We start from the raw sequence: 18,342 nt of genomic DNA on the forward strand, positions 1-18,342 counted from the left end.
CCCAGACGCTATTGAATTAGGTTGAGTAGCAATCTCCCACTGTTTAACCAGCATTGTTCATTTGTTTGGTCAAGTAAATGAAAGCCTCCCTCAGAGCTAAACCACCAGCACCTTAGTTACAAGGTAATTTACTCTAAACAATAGGCTTGTTCCTACTCAGAACCAAATCCTAGTCTTTTGAGCATTGAGAATTTGAGATAAGTCAGCTTGAGCTATTGAAATTTTGTAAACGAACTGGATTCGCACAGATAAGACACCACCAAGTTTAAGTAGAGCAAACTTCACAAACTCTGGCAGCAAAGAATAGATTGTCTATACAAGACCTAGAAGATATAAGATATTGGTCAATTTCTTGAAGTATGTGACAGACCTTCATATTATAAAAACAAATGCACTGTTGTTATATCTTTCTTTTCACCATCTCTAATTGTTCTAGGAAGCCTCTATCTGAAGGGATATGATTATGCTTAATCTTTTCTTTACAGAAATTTAAACTCTCAACATTTGCTCTACAGTGGCTGTAAACCAGGCCGTTTCCTTGACTGCATAGTTTCACTACATAAAATTTGTGTGATGCTACAAATCTAAGAAGAATACAAACTAATTTCCTGTGATGATGCCAACAAAAAAAAAAAAAAAAAAACTCTCAAATATGTGTAACACAATGTTACAACAGAAATTTTGAGCTGGTGTAACAATGATTCAGGATTCAGCTACAGAAAACAATTCCATACTATAGATTGGGAAACCGACCAGAGCCAGATCCTTTCCTTCGTCGACGTCGCTTCTGTCGAATTCGCCAGAAGCTCAACAATAACAGAAGACCTAACAAGCAACAGCAAAGCAATTAAAAATGACAAAAACATGAAAATATCAAAATTCGGAAATCATAAGTCAATAATGATCACTGACCAGTAACAGCAACTACTGCAGGAACAAGCCAATGACTAGCAACTAGCACAGGCATGTCAAGCTGCAAGAAGGAAAATGAGTTAATCATGTGTATGTAAATAAAAAGAACTAATTAGAAAGATAAAAGAGCATCTGACCAAGGTATTTGTTTCTTACCTCGCTCTTATTTTTCACAGATGGCTTAAGCCGCCTCACATTGGAATTGCCAACTGTAGAATTTAAACCTCTCCCCAAATCAAAGACTGGATAACCAGGCAATCTTCTGTTTCTTCCTCTAACCTGTAAGTTGTAGCCCTTTGTCCCCCATATTTCATATCTGGAGTCAGTCCTACAGACCAATTCCTTTCCCACAACAGCAGAATATGTTGAGAAATTTACATCAGTTCTGCGAGAAGGTAATTGGTGGTCTTCTACATAGAGGGCAGCATCTTTTTTAACTGAATCAGCGAAAAGCACCGAATCTCTGATGTTCCCACTAGTGTAGTCTAATATTTTTCTCAGAAGCCAATAACAATTAGTAACCATATGACTGCTGTCCAAACAATTGGAGTCTCCATATACTGCAATGCGACCTTCACCAACATCTAGAAGGCCAAGAATGGGAGAGTCCGCCTGCCATTGATAGACACCACATGTTAGTAATGCATATAACATATTGGCTCAAAGCCTGTATGATGGAGAAATTCCATGGACTTTTTGAAGCGATCAAATCAAATATTGGCTCAAAGCCAGCTGAACATAATTTTAAATTTATTTTATATCTCAAAGTCAGCTGAACTAAATTTTTAAATTTGTTTTATATCTGACCCTACATTTTAAGAAACCAAATAGCAAAATTTCTTATTGTACATGTGTGTGAGAGAGAGAGAGACTGAGAGAGTCTTTTGGAGCATAACACTCCATCTATTCAAGTAAATACATGTGGCAGAATAATATATGTCCATACATTTCTGTAAAACAAATTTTAAAAAGAAAAAATAAAAGGGAGGGGGAGGATCATACAGCGTTTCTTCATTTTAATGGCACTAGCCTTTGTGCTCCATATTGGAGTGTTTTCTATTAATTCATCATTATTATTATCCCACTGTTTCTGAACTATTGCATTAAGACTGAAACACTGCGTTAATAAAATGGTTCGACAGCTAGTGACTTGAAGAAATATAAGCTTTAAAACTTCAATTCAAGTTTCTGCCACCAACATCTTTCCACTCTTTTCCATCAATGAGAGTGGAGATGAAAATAGAAGCTGCTTGCATGCTCACCTTGGTCATGCCAGAAGTCAACAATACATTTTGAGTGGCCCCACTCTCCGAGCTATCCAGGAAAGGAAAGCTGTGCACAAAACCACCAGCAGGAAACCTCGCAATATCTGTTCCAGATGCATATCGACTTTGCTCACCGTCAATAGAAAAATCACCATTCAGAATCTTATCTCCAAAAGCAATCCCGAATGGAGCTAAAAGATCATTCAATGCTGGAACATTTGCACCTCCAGTAACTGGAGTCCACCAGCTGCGTGTGTTATCATCAAAAAATCTCATTTTAACCATTGTGTCCACATTATACCACTCAGCAAACACAGCCAGCCCCAACCCAGTATTAATGACATCATCCCTCAGTTTTTCAATCTCCTCCTCAAAGTACTCATCTTCAAGGTCTACCATCAGAAGTGTTCCATATTGGCTAGCATCAAAGCATGTAAGAGGAGAACCAAGAGTTTCAACATGGTATCCCGCATCTCGTAACATGTTGAACATAATGTGAAAATTTGTATGCAGGTGATCTCCATGCCAGTCGAGAATGTCATTACGAACATCTAGAGAGTCTCTTGGTATGTAACCAGGAGGATACTTGATACTGTGGAACTGATCCCATAAAATTCGTTTGGATCTTGGTGGTGTTGGAACCACTTTCAACTTTAAATGAAGCACACATGTACTGATTCGAGGGCTCTTCTCTCCTTGAGGTGGACTGTAAACCTGAAGAGTGACATTGCCTTCAATCTCTCCAGAAAACTGGGAACCTTCCTCCTTAATTTGCATGTGAAGTGCTAGATAACCAGTCCAAGGCCAGATGACCTCCGAATATGTAAAGTGAATGCTTAAAAGATTCCCTTCATCATTGGAAGGATGCCACATTGGGGGGCTTTCGACATAGCCAATTACACCCATCCCATTAAGAATAGTGGCATTAAAGATGACAGGCATGGCACCTGCATAGAGTGGTTGACGACAAAAAGGCCAGGAGTACGGGCAATTTGTATAATCCAGAACACCAGGAAAGATGCTTGCCCGCGGTTGGTAGTTCTTCAGGATTTCAAATGATTCTAACCTGACACAAGTTAAGAACTAGAACTTACAACAAGAAGACAAGATATTGATACTTCTGTACGCACACATATATATAAAAATGAAAAGAATATATATAAATGATAACACATGCACAACAACAATTACTAGCCAAGAAACAAATCTGCACATAAAACAAAGGGTCCAGCTAACTAGGAAAACTTACAGATCAACTCTGCCTGCACCTTGCTCATACATATTGGGACCTGATAGCTTCGCAGCTCCCTCAACCAATGCTTGTTTCATGCTGGCTGGATTTAAAATGTCTTGCCGACTGCTTTCAGGGATGACACTAACAAGCAAGCATACAACACCAGCAACCACAGGACTTGCCACGCTAGTGCCTGATAAACTCTTACAACCAGTACTGATCTTGGATCCCATAATCTCCCGTCCATATGCACAACATCTGGCTTCACACGACCATAACTGTGAAGGCAAAAGTTACATAGTTAAAGCTTTTCACACTCTCAGCATAAACAAAGCAAACACATACAGCAATGAACCAGACTGAAGTTCCAAATATGAAATTGCAAGTCTTGTTAGAGAAGCACCAAGGACAAGGGACAAGTTATGGCAAGAACAGTCAGTATCAGCTGAACGGTCAGTATCAGCTTAAAAAATAATATAAAAAAAAGGGAGGGGGGAGGGGTGGCTGGCACAAGGAATATTTTCTACGAGTATGCAAGGACTGAACCAGTTAACAAGCAGGAATCTAAGTAAGATGTGTTACATAACCAAGAAACCTGATGAAAAGAATGAAAAAATATTTGATTAAAAAGGTCATGAGTGGGTGAAAATGCAACTCTCCATTTTAGAGAGTATCATTAATTTTAAATCTAAGAAACACAGACATGTCGAAAGGCCCAGCATGTCCGTGTTGGACACAGACACGAATGGGACATGCCTGCCCTGTGTCCATGGAATGTTTGGCAAAAAATAATTTTATTGGACAAGGCTGGGACATGGCATTGAACAAAACTGAATAAGAAAAAGCTTTTGACATCCTAGCAAGATCTGAGCCATCAATAGCCTTTGGGGTTGTAAACAATTGATATTTCTCTATTTTTGTCACTCTAGAATGATCACCTCTCTCTCTATCTCTCTCTCTTGATTTTATCATCTGTTGATTGGTCACTCTTGCACTCAATCTCTACTCCGGCACACTCATTGGCATGCTCTTTGCTCACCAATGCTGATCACCAGGAATGGCAATCCCTTCCCTCATCAATCTCTCATTCTCATATATTTATTCTTCCTTTTTCCTTTGAGTTCCTGACGGTTCTCAAACTCTCTTGGATTTTTTTTCTTCTCATTTTTACTCTCTTTTTTTCTTTTATTTACTAAATGACAAACTGCATATAGTGTTAAGCACTTTAATGTTTTTAGTAATATTTTATTATGTATTATTATTACTAAGTATTGGGTTTAAGTGAAAGCTCAGGGTAATGGCATCCCCTGCTAAATGACAAATTGCAAATAGTGTTAAGCACTTAAATGTTTTTAGTAATACTTTATTATATAATTTAGTTACATTTTTTTTTTAATTATTATTAATAAGTATTGGGTTTAAGTGAAAGCATGCACCATGTTTGTGGTTCAAATTGTACCTCCCCCACTCCACTACCTATCAAAAAAGAAAAAAATTACCACAAAGTATTATCACTCCAGTATTACAATAGTAGAGCACATAATTATCACTCCGGTATTACAATAGTAGAGCACATAAATAAACACTTAGTTTTTATGTTTATTTTAGTTAATTTATACTCTTAGTTTATCCTGTAAACATCATTTTATGGGTGTGAACGTAACTTTTGTTATCTATGATTGGTTTTAATTAATTTTGGAAATATTTTCAAATGTTTTAATAGCTATTACTTATTTTGAAAAGCTAAAATAAACATAAAAAATACCTAAAAAATTATAAAATTTATAAAATATACATAAATATATAATATTTATTTATTTATTAATTACCCTACCCCTGATGTCTCGCATCCTAGTTTTTCAAAATTTGCTGTGTCACCTCATGTTTGTGTTCATGACTGTGCTTTCTTAGTTTTTAAGTTTCTAAATGTCCGCTCCAATAAGCTACCATACAATATAATATGGACCCACTCACTAATATGGAACCCCTATATGGATGGTGTTGTAGGATGATGGGACAGCACAAAAACTAGAAGTTCTTTTAAAATGAAAGGGGATCCTCACACACTAAAATTGGTTTTTCACTTTTTCTTAACTGGGTAAAATTTAGAATAAGTTACCTGAGCTACAAAAGCTTAAATCTTCAAAGTTGATATTCAATAAAGTTTAGGTCCGATAGATGTACAAATTTACACCAATAGATAATAAAATAATAAATGCTAAATCAGAAAGCAATTTAGAGGAAGATAGTACCAGCACAGCTTTCACAAATTTAACTTTTGCTTGCATAATTGGCAGGATGTCCTTTGCATGCAATGTCAAGTCACTCTAAAATCCAGACAGGTAGAAGGGAGGAAAGGGGAGGAAACCAAAATGATTCCTGGACACGGGATGGCTAACAGTAAGATAATCAGTAAAAGATTAAAGAGGCAACCTAATCTATATGCATGTCCAGTATATGAGCAGCTAAGCTGCAACCACATAGGTTTATAGGCTTGGTTCAGGAGCAAGTCTATTTTCAGATACATGCAACAACCCCAGTCATTATACATAAAAGACTAGATTGTCTAATCCAGTCCGTATACATCACAGACTTGATTGTGTAAGTTTACATTATATCTTCCTCCATAACTAGAAGTAGAAGAAACACTACTTCAACCATGTAGACCCAATATAAATTTACCCCATAGGCCATAGCTGCCAAATGCTTTTAGTATTGCTAAACAGGACAGAGCACACAAACACAAATAAAGAAAGGGAAAATAAAAAGAGCAGCGACATTTATTTTAACCACCCAACAAAAAGAAATAATATTCCAGACACATTTAAGTTCTAAGAAATGAATCATTATACAGTACCCATGAGGAATCTCCCAAGTACTCATGCCACGTGAGGAAAATGAGGCTATGTGGTCACTGTAGTCAATGCCACCAACACCAATGACATCGCTTTGGTCTGCTGGATTGTTTAAAGTGCCATAAAGTGGTCCATCATTTCCAATTGCCGAGACCATAATTATGTTATTTGCTGTTATTTCCCAAACCTAGAGAACAAAGCAACACATAGCCATGTGAAGGAAAATCAAAGTGAGTCACAACAATAAGTTTTAACAACCAAACAATAATTTGAAAATTGAGTGGTTCCAGCATTTTGATGGAAGCAAGTGAATTAGCAGGAAATACATGGCACAGAACAAGGCATGTAAAAAATAACAAGTTTTTTTTTTTTTTTTTTTTTTTTTTATAAGTGATGAAGATGATATGATTCTGAAGTTCTTCAACAGTCGGGCAAATTATGAATTCCATATTACCTCAAACAGAGTAAATAAACCATGCAGAAAATAGGCAGAACCAATTATTAAAATATTTTCCATTACCTTACAAAACAAAGTAATATATACCCCCACCCCTTTTTTTTCTCCTGAAACCTATTATGTCTATTAAGTCATACAAATTCAATAAGCCAATGATGTCTTACCTTCTCCACAAAAGGGAGATCCAAGTAATCAGGTCCACCTATGCTCAAATTTAGTACATCCATATTGGTTGCAATAGCATAGTTGAATGCATCAAGGAACCATGATGTGTATGATACCTGCAATAGGCTGAATAAAAGTTTCTCATAGTCTTGCCAAATTTTCTTGAATAAATCAAATGTCAGACAAAAAAATATAGTTGAAAATAGAGCCCAAGATTTCTCAATTTTGTAAGCATTTCAAAATCCAACGGATAAATGTTTTAACTTGAAAACTATTTTTAGATTGATTGATAAATAACCCCCTTAGAAGTGTAAAACAATTTATGCCTCACAACAAACCCCTTACCACCACAACCTAATTGACCCACTAAGATACCATGCGAGTTCTTACAACCCACCTAGGGCAAGATAGGGAACTAAATCTCTCTCTCTCTCTCTCTCTCTCTCTCTCTCAAATTAGGTCTAATGGCAATGACGAACCCATGACCACCGTGGCACGACTAATAAAACCATGATCTTCTAGCGACCATCTCTTGATCTAGCAACCCACCAGAACCTATCCTTGTCTCTCATTTTATTTTTTAAAATTTTTTAGTGCGCAAGATAAATGTGCATCTTGAAACCAAATATAGAGGATAGAAAGTGAAATGTAAATGCAGCATCAAGTCATAACAGTGTAGTAAGAGCACAAAAGCAGTAACACATGTCCAATTTGCATTACCTGTGCATCAGTAAACACGCGAAAAGCATAAATCTCTGTATCTGGAGCGAAACCAAGACACTCTGCATCTCCACCAGCAATAACACCAGCAACAAATGTCCCATGTCCAAGATTGTCATTTAGCGTATCCTCATTGGTCCAATTTGTTCGCTCCTAAATACAACCTCAAAATTTAGTAATCAACTCCCCTAAAGCCTCATTAAGAAGAAGTACATTTAAAGTTTCTAGCAAAAAAAATGAAAATTATGAAACACTAGATATGGGAATGCAGAAACACAAGAATACTCCCAACACATTCATCCAACTGGCAATACCTTGATATTACGAAAATGTGGGTGATTAGCTCGAATGCCAGTGTCAAATATGGCCATTTTAACTTTAGCACCAGTATACCCTTTTGACCAAAGGGCATCCGCTCCAAACAAGGAAGTGACTTGAGATCTCTACAACAATAAAATGGATCACAGAACATTAAAAAAAAAAAAAAAAAAATCAGAATTTAGCATCCACACATATATACGCCACAACATATAAACTTTTACGAAGTTGATTGGTGTCGCTCTGGAAATACAATATCGATTGAACATACCAGAACCATATAAACTATCAGAAGAATAGAACGAATGCTCCATATCAAATTTCAGACTCTTCATATCTTACAAACAAAATATCGTTTTAAAAATAAATAAAATTTGTCAAAATTTTATTTCCTTCCCTTTCCCTCAAATTTCCCACGAACCAAACAGAAACCAAAAAACGAGGATAGGACAAGAATTACCTGCATAAAAAGCTGGCGTCCCCATCTACTCGAAGAATTGCTAATCGGGGAATGATACTCGCCCTCGCTAAACGACATCGCTGTGAAAATTTTCCCTGGTCGCTTCTTCCCATCCACGAAAGCACCAATTCTAGCACTAGCCCCAGCACTAGACCTAGACCTAGACCTAGACTTCGTCTTCTTCGCAAGCAAATCCCTCCTCCTGTAGCTAAAGTCCGCATTCACATCCTTCACCAGCCCCAACCTCTGAATCTCCCCGATCACACTCTCTCTCGCGGACTCGTGGATCGAGACCAAGCCGAAATCGGTGGGGTACTTGGCGGCCGGGTTGTTCCGCTCGATCCATTTCCAGCGGTCGGATCGGATCTTGGATTCGAGATAAGCCCTGTGCTCCTCCGCGGGCTTGTATTGGAGGAACCGAACGATGTAATTGTTTCGAACCGGAGGGGGTGAAATTGAATCGGATTGTGAGGAATTTAGGGTTAGGGTTTGAGGTAGGAAAATGGAGGGTTTGAAATGGAGGAGAGAGAGAGAGATTGAGATGAAAAGGAAGAGGAAAGAGAGTGAGAAGGTAGAGGAAGAAATTGGATGAGCGATCATGGCGGAGAAAGTGTTATGGATTCATACATTGACTTATTTTTGGCGGGAAACAATATCCCGCATCGAAGATTTTTTGGGTGGTATGGTATGGCATGGAATGGGAATCCAAAAACTGGTTGGTTAACTTTCTATAGAAACAGAAACAGTTCAAAGAAGCAAGACCCTATTTTTTGCGCGAAGCTTTGGGATAACGGGAAAGAAAACGTTGACTCAAAGAGCTTAAGGATGAGACTCGAGAGACAGCTATACTAAGAGATAGAGAGGAGAAGTTTCAAGTATGCCGAGACGTGGTTGAACGGCGTTAAATACGTTATGTTATGCTTATGACGGAACCTGGAAGTACTGCTTATTAGCATTCAAGTGAGTGTCTTGGGCCATGGTTTTGAAATCTAAATCGAACTGTACGGTCCAACTCGGTTAACCGAAAACCGTCTACTAGAACAGTTCTTTTACCTTCAAAATTTGCTCTACACAAAAATTTAGTGAACCGTGCGAACAGAGGTCGAACCGCTCGGGTTTAAGAACCGTGTCTCGGGTAAGGCCTTTGAATTGACATCTCTATGCCGGGGGACTGGGTAAAAAAGGTTTGAGTTACGAGTATTGTAATTATTATTATTATTTTTTAAAATGTAACTCACATATTATAATTATCTCTTAAAAATAAAGTGTTTGGAAGGTTTTTTTTTATTATAATTTTCAGAACAATTTTGTTAGATAGCATGCTCATGAAACATATTCGTAAATTAGTATTTTAAGACTAAAATCTCTTGTCTAAAGAGAAATTATAGAGTCCTCTGGGAGACAAGTAATGTGATCTACTATTCCACTAAAAAACTTCCACTTATTTAAAATTGCAGAGTTAGTAATTAATTTATGTTTAAAAAAAATTTCTAACTAATAATTTTAAACAGGTATAAGTTTTTTATTAGAATGGTGGACCACATCACTTGTCCACCATATGGACCTTATAATTTCTCCTCTCTAAGGCTCGAGTTCCATTAAAAAAAAAAATACCAATCTCAGCCAATGGTCGATAAATGCTACTCGCCGCCAAGATCGAATCCCTCAAAAAAGGTTCACCACCATGGGTTTCTGTTTTGATTTGTGTATGAAGAAATGGGCATTTTTTTTTTTGTTTTTTTTTGGGTTTAAGTGTTTGAGAAATGGATTTGGATGCTTAAGAAAGGGGAAGAAGAGATCTAGAGAAAGAATGAAGAAGAAAGCTAGAGAAAGAAGGAAGAAAAGAAAGAAGGAAAAGTTGAGAAGGAAGAAAGCAGGGGACTCGAGTTCCTTCAAGCAACTCGAGTCCCACAAACTCGAAATGCTACTTTGCAAAATAGTTTGCAGTACCTATTAACCAACGAAATTGTTAGTATTTTATGTTAAATGGCAAAAAAACCTAAGTGTCAAGATTGGATGACGTTTTAATTAGAACCACAATTTTTATCACAACTTTTGACATAACTTACCCAAGTGGCAAGTCATTAGTAGTGGAGTTGTGAATTCACCACTTTTACTCCAAACACTCACAACTCACCACATGAACAAGCTGTAGCAAAACTAAAAAGTTGTGGTTCTAGCATTTTCCTTTTAACAGTTAACACTATTTAAAAGCTAATGATGCTTAAATTTTGGAGAAATAGTATGTACACAACATTTTTATAATAATTTATAAGTAACAGGTTGTTATTGAATGTCACTAATGGATAATAAAGTAATTTTGGAGGTAAGTTCAAATTAGAACTAGAAACAACTTGCTAACTAGAATTTGTAGTGAAAGTATAATGCAAATGTTGTGTAGGTAGCACTTATCTAAATTTTGTAATATTAAAGAAATTTGTTCACTTTTAAGTATAAAATAACTTATTTAAATTTTCGTTTTATTTATGAGTTCAAATTTGGTGAGGATAGAGTATAAAATCCATATTTTACATCATCCAATAAAGACTACCGCATATGCATTTTTGCTTAAAACTCAATAGATTCTACCACACCTAATAACACAACATCAACCTTTTACTTTTTTTACGTTTACTTCTAATGATTGTTCTTTATTATAATATCAAGACACTTCTTTATTATTAGACTAAGATTCTTTATTATTAGACTAAGATACCGATTGATTTTTGATACATTCTATCACATCTAATCATACCACATCAACCTTTTACTTTTTTTGAGAGAGAGAGAGAAATAGAGTTTTAACCTACAACATTTACTTCTAATGATTGCTCTTTATCATTAGACCACCTAATAAAACTACATCAACTTTTCACATTTTTTTAGAGCACCACATCAACATTTTAATTTTTTTTAGAGAGAGATAGTTTCAACCTATACCGTTTCGAATGATTGCTCTTTATCATCAAACCAAGATACCAATTAGATCAAATCTCAAATCTCTTATTCAACTACAAAAGACTTTACCTGTTGAGCTAACATCCTACGACATTGACTCTTTAACTCTTTAAAGGCCAATACAAGATGAAGGATTAGATCTGCAAAATAGATCAAAAGAGCAATATTTCGACATTAACTCTTTAAGGCTCTATTTGGTTGGAGTTAAAATGAGAGGGATGGAAATGGAAGAGAAAATGTTGTTTTCTCATGTTTGGTTCAGGAAAGAACATGAAGGAAAGAAAACAAAGTGGAAGAAAATCACTCCGAGCTTTATCCTTCCGATTTGGAAGGAAAACTGAGGAGAGAAAAGGAGAAAACATGCTCCAAATATTGAATTACTCATTTATCCCGCAAAGTTACTATCCAAGTTGTTCCTCAAAAAGAAAAAGAAAAAATTGCCATCCAAGTCAAGTAAGTCACGATTACTTGATTAGTTTTTGGGTAGAGGACATCTTATACTATATGTGCTAGTCCTAGATCAATGGGTAGAGGATGAAACCCAGTAAATGTGTTTTGGTTTTTTTTTTTTTTTTTGGTTGATTTATGGATCAAAGTGTTTTTCTTTTTTTTTTTCTTTTTTTTTTTAATTTATGAAACCCAGTCGGTGTATTTTATTTTTAATTTATGTTTAGGTTTTTTTATGAGAAATAATTTGTGAAATTAAAAAAAAAAAAAAAGTAGAGTTATATACTTATAAATGTATTTAAGATATTTGTGGGAAATATTAAAAAAAATATAAAGTTTTAATAGTTTTATTACTTTATATAATAAGGGCATGAGAGTAAATTTATCTGAGGCTGTGTTTGTTTCGTGTAAAACGTTTTCCGGAAAATACATATTTTCCGGAAATTATTTTCCTGAAAAGGAAAATATTTTTAAGTGTTTGGTTGAATTATGAAAATTGTTGTGGAAAATTGAGTTCATGTGTTTGGTTCTATTAGGAAAATGCTATTTTCCTACAATTTTTTCACATTGATTTTGGCAACAACAACACAACAACAGCAACAACTAATTCCGGCAACAACAACGCAGCAACAACAACAACAACAACAACAACAATTGATTCCGGCGACAACAACGCAACAACAACAACAACAACAACAACAACAACAATCAGTTCATAAAAAAAAAACAAAAACAACAATCAAACTAAAAAAAAAAAAAAAAAACGGAGAGATCGAGGAAGAGGAAGCGATGGGTCTGGGTCGACGACGATCGACGATCGACGGCGCGGCGCAATGCGATCGAAGGTGTGACTGGATCTGCTCGTTGCGGTGAGGCGATAGGGACTGGGTTCGTGGGTTCGTGGTCGNTGAGAGTAAATTTATCTGAGGCTGTGTTTGTTTCGTGTAAAACGTTTTCCGGAAAATACATATTTTCCGGAAATATTTTCCTGAAAAGGAAAATATTTTTAAGTGTTTGGTTGAATTATGAAAATTGTTGTGGAAAATTGAGTTCAGTGTTTGGTTCTATTAGGAAAATGCTATTTTCCTACAATTTTTTCACATTGATTTTGGCAACAACAACACAACAACAGCAACAACTAATTCCGGCAACAACAACGCAGCAACAACAACAACAACAACAACAATTGATTCCGGCGACAACAACGCAACAACAACAACAACAACAACAACAAACAACAATCAGTTCATAAAAAAAAAACAAAAACAACAATCAAACTAAAAAAAAAAAAAAAAAACGGAGAGATCGAGGAAGAGGAAGCGATGGGTCTGGGTCGACGACGATCGACGATCGACGGCGCGGCGCATGCGATCGAAGGTGGACTGGATCTGCTCGTTGCGGTGAGGCGATAGGGACTGGGTTCGTGGGTTCGTGGTCGCGGGATGGTCTCTGGGCTTGGATCGGCGGTTCGTGGGTTCGTGGCCGCCGGCGATGGGCACTGGGCTTGGCTCGGGATGGCGCTGTTTCGTGGGTTCGTGCTCTCTGTTTCGTGGGTTCGTGCGACTGGGCTTAGTTTGTGGGTTCGTGCTCTCTGTTTCTCAATTTTCCAAAAAATGCCATTTGAAGTGAAAATAAAAGGTGAAATGGATTTTCGCCTGGGGAGGGGTATTTTTCGGTCAAAGGTGAAATTATTTTCAGTTGACTGAATTTTCCTAAGCAACCAAACACCCAATTTTTATGGAAATGGTTTTCCGGAAGTAGTTTGAAGTCAAAACAAACACAGCCTGAATTTCATTTTCTATCCTCTCATTTTTCTTTTCAAACAAACAAATAAGTTTTCCATCTCTTCACTTTTCCATCCTCTAGCCAAATACATATGAGAGAAAACTAAATTTTTTTTATCCTTTCACTTTTCTATTATCCATTTTTCCCCCTTCCAACCAACAGACCCTAAAGGCCACCAAGCTTTTCAAGATGCTAGGACTATGTTACAAGCACTCTTAAGAAATAATGGGAGGCCAAGGTGGTGATAGCATTATAATGTTATTTTCATGGATGAGAGTCTTTTGAGAGAGCTCAATTACTCTTATCTAGTATTAATCCCAAGGTACAAGATGCTTAAAATTCAATTTAGATTGATAAGCAAGTGTAACATGAGATACACAAAGGTGGAACTAGTAATTCATGTTTTTTTTGGATTCACAATTCCAAAAAAAAAAAAAAAAAAACCCGAAGTATTCTATAATTTTGTATACAAAAGTAATCCAATCTACAAAATTATCTAACATGTAAAAGTTTTCTAGTTGTTACATAGATGTGTGTGTATATATATATTTAATACTTAGCATCCTTAATTAACGTTAGCATTTGTACGTCAATTTACAGATTTACTTCTCCAAATGTCAAACATGGAGAAATTTAAGTAAAAACTGGAATGGATTAATGGAATTCTAGAAAAAAAATAGTGAATAAAGTTTATCTATTGGTTAAATAAATTAAAGGGAAAAAAACACAAAGCATAATTCAAATAAATGAAAATGAAAAAAGAGGAAGAATTTTGTACCTATCAATATTTTAAACCCATTTTCAAGTAGATTCAAACAAAGAAATAAAAACTCTAAGAAATTTGAGTGGCTGAAACAGAAAGTGAAATGTTTAAAAATATTTGGGAAGACTATGAATGAAACACTTGAGGGAAGCTAAGCTAAACTTACTAGCCAATTAAACTTTTGGTTGACCGTCGGGACATAGGAGGGAGAGAAACTTAGAAAAGGTGTTTTGGGAGAAGGAGAGAAATAACTAGATGGGGGAGGGGGAGGGGGTGGGGGGCAAATATTTTTCTTAGGGGGGTCAGATCATGGAAATAAAGAGATGATGAGGCCTAATTTTTACCCATAAAGTAAAGGGGAAATTCATTATTATTATTATGAGAGAGGGAGCCATGGCATGTTAGAAAAATAAAGTACATACCTCTACACTCTATAGGATTATAGATTTGATTGTTCCAAGTTGTAAACCAAGCCTTTATAACTTGAACGGTTTGTTACTCATGGTGATGATTGCTATTAGAGCAAGTCACACAATATCCACGGCCTAAAAACCTTAGGATAAAATCTAAAACTAGAGATAACGGTAGAGAGGAAGAGATGTTCTATTTCCACAAGTTACACAAATGAGAGAGATTACACCCTTTTGTAGGCTGAGACCATTATTTCATAAAATGGTTGATCCAATATAAGTGTTGTCCATGCCAAAAAGAAGCATCACGAATAACATTGTCTCAACTTATGAAATCATACATTGTCTTAAAGGGAAAAAATAAATAAAGAAAAGAATGGTCGGTATGCAAGATCAACTTTGAACAAAAACCTATAATAAGGTAGAATGGAGCCTTATGCTGGTGATTCTTAGAGTTTTTGGTTTCAAAGGAAAATTTGTCGGCTAGATTAAAAAATATATAACAACAATCTAGTTTACTTTGCTAGTGAACGGAGAAATTTTTGCAAGCTATACTCTGTATAGATGACTAAGGCAAGGTGACCCACTATCACTGCCCATGTGTTTGTCTTATATTGTGAAGTTTTATTCCCACTTAGTAACAAATAGGTAAGGACATAAGGTTTCTCAAACTTTGCATATGCTATGTGTAGTGGGTCTAGCACACGTAACAAGTTTTTAATAAGCTTGTTGTCTAAGTCCAAGATATGAAGACTCCTATTTCAACTTTTTTTTAGAGAGAAAAAAAGTAGTGGTGCACATGACTTATTGTTTTTATTAAGTTCGTGTGTGATTAGGGGAAGTAATAGGCAACTAGGTTAATATATATAAACAAGGTTGATGTGGTTTCTGGGTGCGCCGCATATATAGAGCTGGTGGTGTAAAAAAAGAAAAAGAAAAAAAGAAGAACGTGTGGTCATATGAGAGCCATAGTGAAAATAAGAAAAATAAACTCACAGGTAAGTTTAGTGAGAGAAAATATTGTGTGTGTGAGAGCAAAGAAGATAAGGGGATTTTCATTTTCTTTAACCATGAGATATAAATGTGAGGATTAATTTGGGTCCTACAACCACAGGTAGTTGTTGTATTCAAAGTGTGACTAAAGAATTTAGGTGACTTTATATTATTCCTAGAGAGAGATATAACAGTATTGAGAAACTGTACTACTTTCCTCTATACATATCTCTGAAATAGTGAAATCGTTGCAACATCGAAGAAATAGGCAAATTGCCAAACAACATAAATCTTGTGTCGTGTTATTGCATTTGTATGTTATTTTTGCTCTTTTTTTTTCATCTCTCACATATCTAGGAATTGTGTTAATTCATAACACATCGGCGTGCTACTAATCTTTAGAGTAAAAATTATTGAAGTGGAAAATGTGATAGAATGTTTGAACCTATATTGCTCTTGGTCTAAGGAGATAATAAACATAAGCAAATTTGGGTGTTTTGCATCCTATAGAGTCCATATCCAATTTCTCAACTACAAAATAATTTGTCTTTGGCTTAAACAACTACCAATATATTCCATTTACTTGGTAGTAACCGTTTGCTAACTAGCAATATAAAACGATTTTAATTATTTGAAGGAAAATAGAGACTAATGGATGGAGATTCAAATCCCTTTCATGGGACAAGATATCTTGACAAAATTGGTGGCTTAAAGAAGTTCTCACATACACAAGTCAATATTCATAATACCAAGAATGCTATGCAAGCAAATGGACTTTTTGTTAAAACAATTATGATGGAATGCTAAACGTGAATAGGTAAACTTCCTAGCCTTGAAGTATTGGAATGCCTTATGTCAACCAATGAAAGAAGGGGTAGTTAGGGTTTCTAAAGTTTCAAGATTTCAACAACAACATGCTTTCTAAGATGGCCTGGTCATTTCTCACCAAAAAGGAAAGCACTGGTGTACAAAAATGCTGAAAGCAATACAGGGTACTAAATGAATGGTTACAGGGCAACATAGTTGCAAAAGGATCCTGACCTAATAGAGCATTATTTCCACTAAACCTATCTTCGTAAAAGAGGCTTGCATACAAATGGGAAGTGAGGCCAATGTGGATATGTGGGGGGATCCTTGGATATACTGGAGTCAAAAACTTCAAAGTTACACCAAAAGCAAGAACATAAGGCCGTAGGAATCAAGTGGTGGCTAAGCTAATAGAAGGAAATAGGGATGGGTGGAATATTCCTTTGTTACAACAAATGTTTGGTGATGCTACATGCGAAGTAACAAGAAAAATTCTAATTACTTGAAGACCATATGAAGATAAAATGGACGTGGATAGCAATTAAAAGTGGAGAAAGCACTGTGATGTTAAAGCTTAGATGTGCTTTAGCCATAAACCAACATATTGAGAATAAAAATTTATGGGAAAAAAAGTATGGAACTTAAGAATCCACAAAAGATTAAAAATGCAAGCATTAAGGATTGTGGTGGAGGTACTGGCCCTAAACTTGAATTTACAAGACAAGGAAATCTTAAAATGTTAATAGATGCCAATTTTGTGACGAAGAAGTGGAAAACATCTCCTATCTATTTTAAAACTCTAAGGCCTCTAGGATCATATGACTTGGAAATTATATTAGGAATGACAACGGAATAGAATGACATGGGTGTTCCCTACCCTGCCTTGTAGGATAGTTTCTCTCCCTTACCTTACATGTTAGGGCAAGCTTCCTTGCCTTATTCCTATCCCATGGGTCTAGTGAGGCCTCACCCTATGATGTGTGACAAAAATCTCACCTCATTTCCGCCTCGCTACCTTTACATGGTGGGTTAGGATGAGGTGAAGCAAAATTGTCATCTCTAAAGTATATACAACGAATCTTTAAGGTTGAGGAATGAATTATGTTACCTTTCTATAATTATGCATGGTACCAAATGAATGGTTATTGGGCAAGTCTTGGCTACAAATTAGGGCCTAAGCTTTATGGGCTCGCAGGATTTTTTTTTGGCATTTGTAGTCTAAAATGTCATTTTTTTTAGCTTGTATATATTACTAGATTAAGCATTTTTCTTATAACATATTTTAAATTGAACTTTTAAGTTAAGCTTGTGACTACACCATTTTTACATCTCTTAGGCCTTTCGGCAATATCAATTCTATTATACTTTTTCCAACACATTTAAAAAAAAAAAAAAATAATAAACCACGAAATCAGTAAGTTAGTTACAATGTATTTGGTAATATATATAATTAGTTACAATTACGAAATACCCTATTTATTTCCTTTTTTTTTTTCAAAACATTGAATGACAACTACTCAATAGTTACTAAGTCAATAACTTATAGAAAAAAAAAAAAAAAAACTTTTAGACTATGTTTTCTTTTCTATTAGCATTAAGAGTTGATGCGTTGTTAGAAAAACAATATATATCCAAAAAGCTTTCAAAATGCTGTCTCCTATATAAAATGAATGACTTTCCTCCTACAATACAAGAGGTAAAAAGATATTTAATCAATAATATATTATTACAAGCACAAGACCATTGGTAAGGGCAGTAAGGACAATAACTTATAAAGTGAATGATCAATCATC

At 35.6% G+C, this 18,342-nt stretch overlaps 1 protein-coding gene across 1 annotated transcript; it reads right to left on the bottom strand.

The window, feature by feature from the left end:
• Positions 1–340: 340 nt before the first annotated feature.
• Positions 341–9,265, bottom strand: LOC112005890 (subtilisin-like protease SBT6.1). Its single transcript, XM_024038194.2, is given in 11 exon segments — positions 341–825; positions 913–973; positions 1,069–1,524; positions 2,175–3,243; positions 3,427–3,664; positions 3,667–3,689; positions 6,269–6,453; positions 6,888–7,004; positions 7,609–7,761; positions 7,923–8,051; positions 8,387–9,265. Coding segments are annotated over 11 exon segments (3,123 nt in total). The 5' UTR covers positions 8,987–9,265; the 3' UTR covers positions 341–733.
• Positions 9,266–18,342: the final 9,077 nt, after the last annotated feature.

Source organism: Quercus suber, unplaced genomic scaffold, assembly GCF_002906115.3.
Source record: "Quercus suber isolate HL8 unplaced genomic scaffold, Cork oak 2.0 scaffold_661, whole genome shotgun sequence".
NCBI lineage: Eukaryota > Viridiplantae > Streptophyta > Magnoliopsida > Fagales > Fagaceae > Quercus > Quercus suber.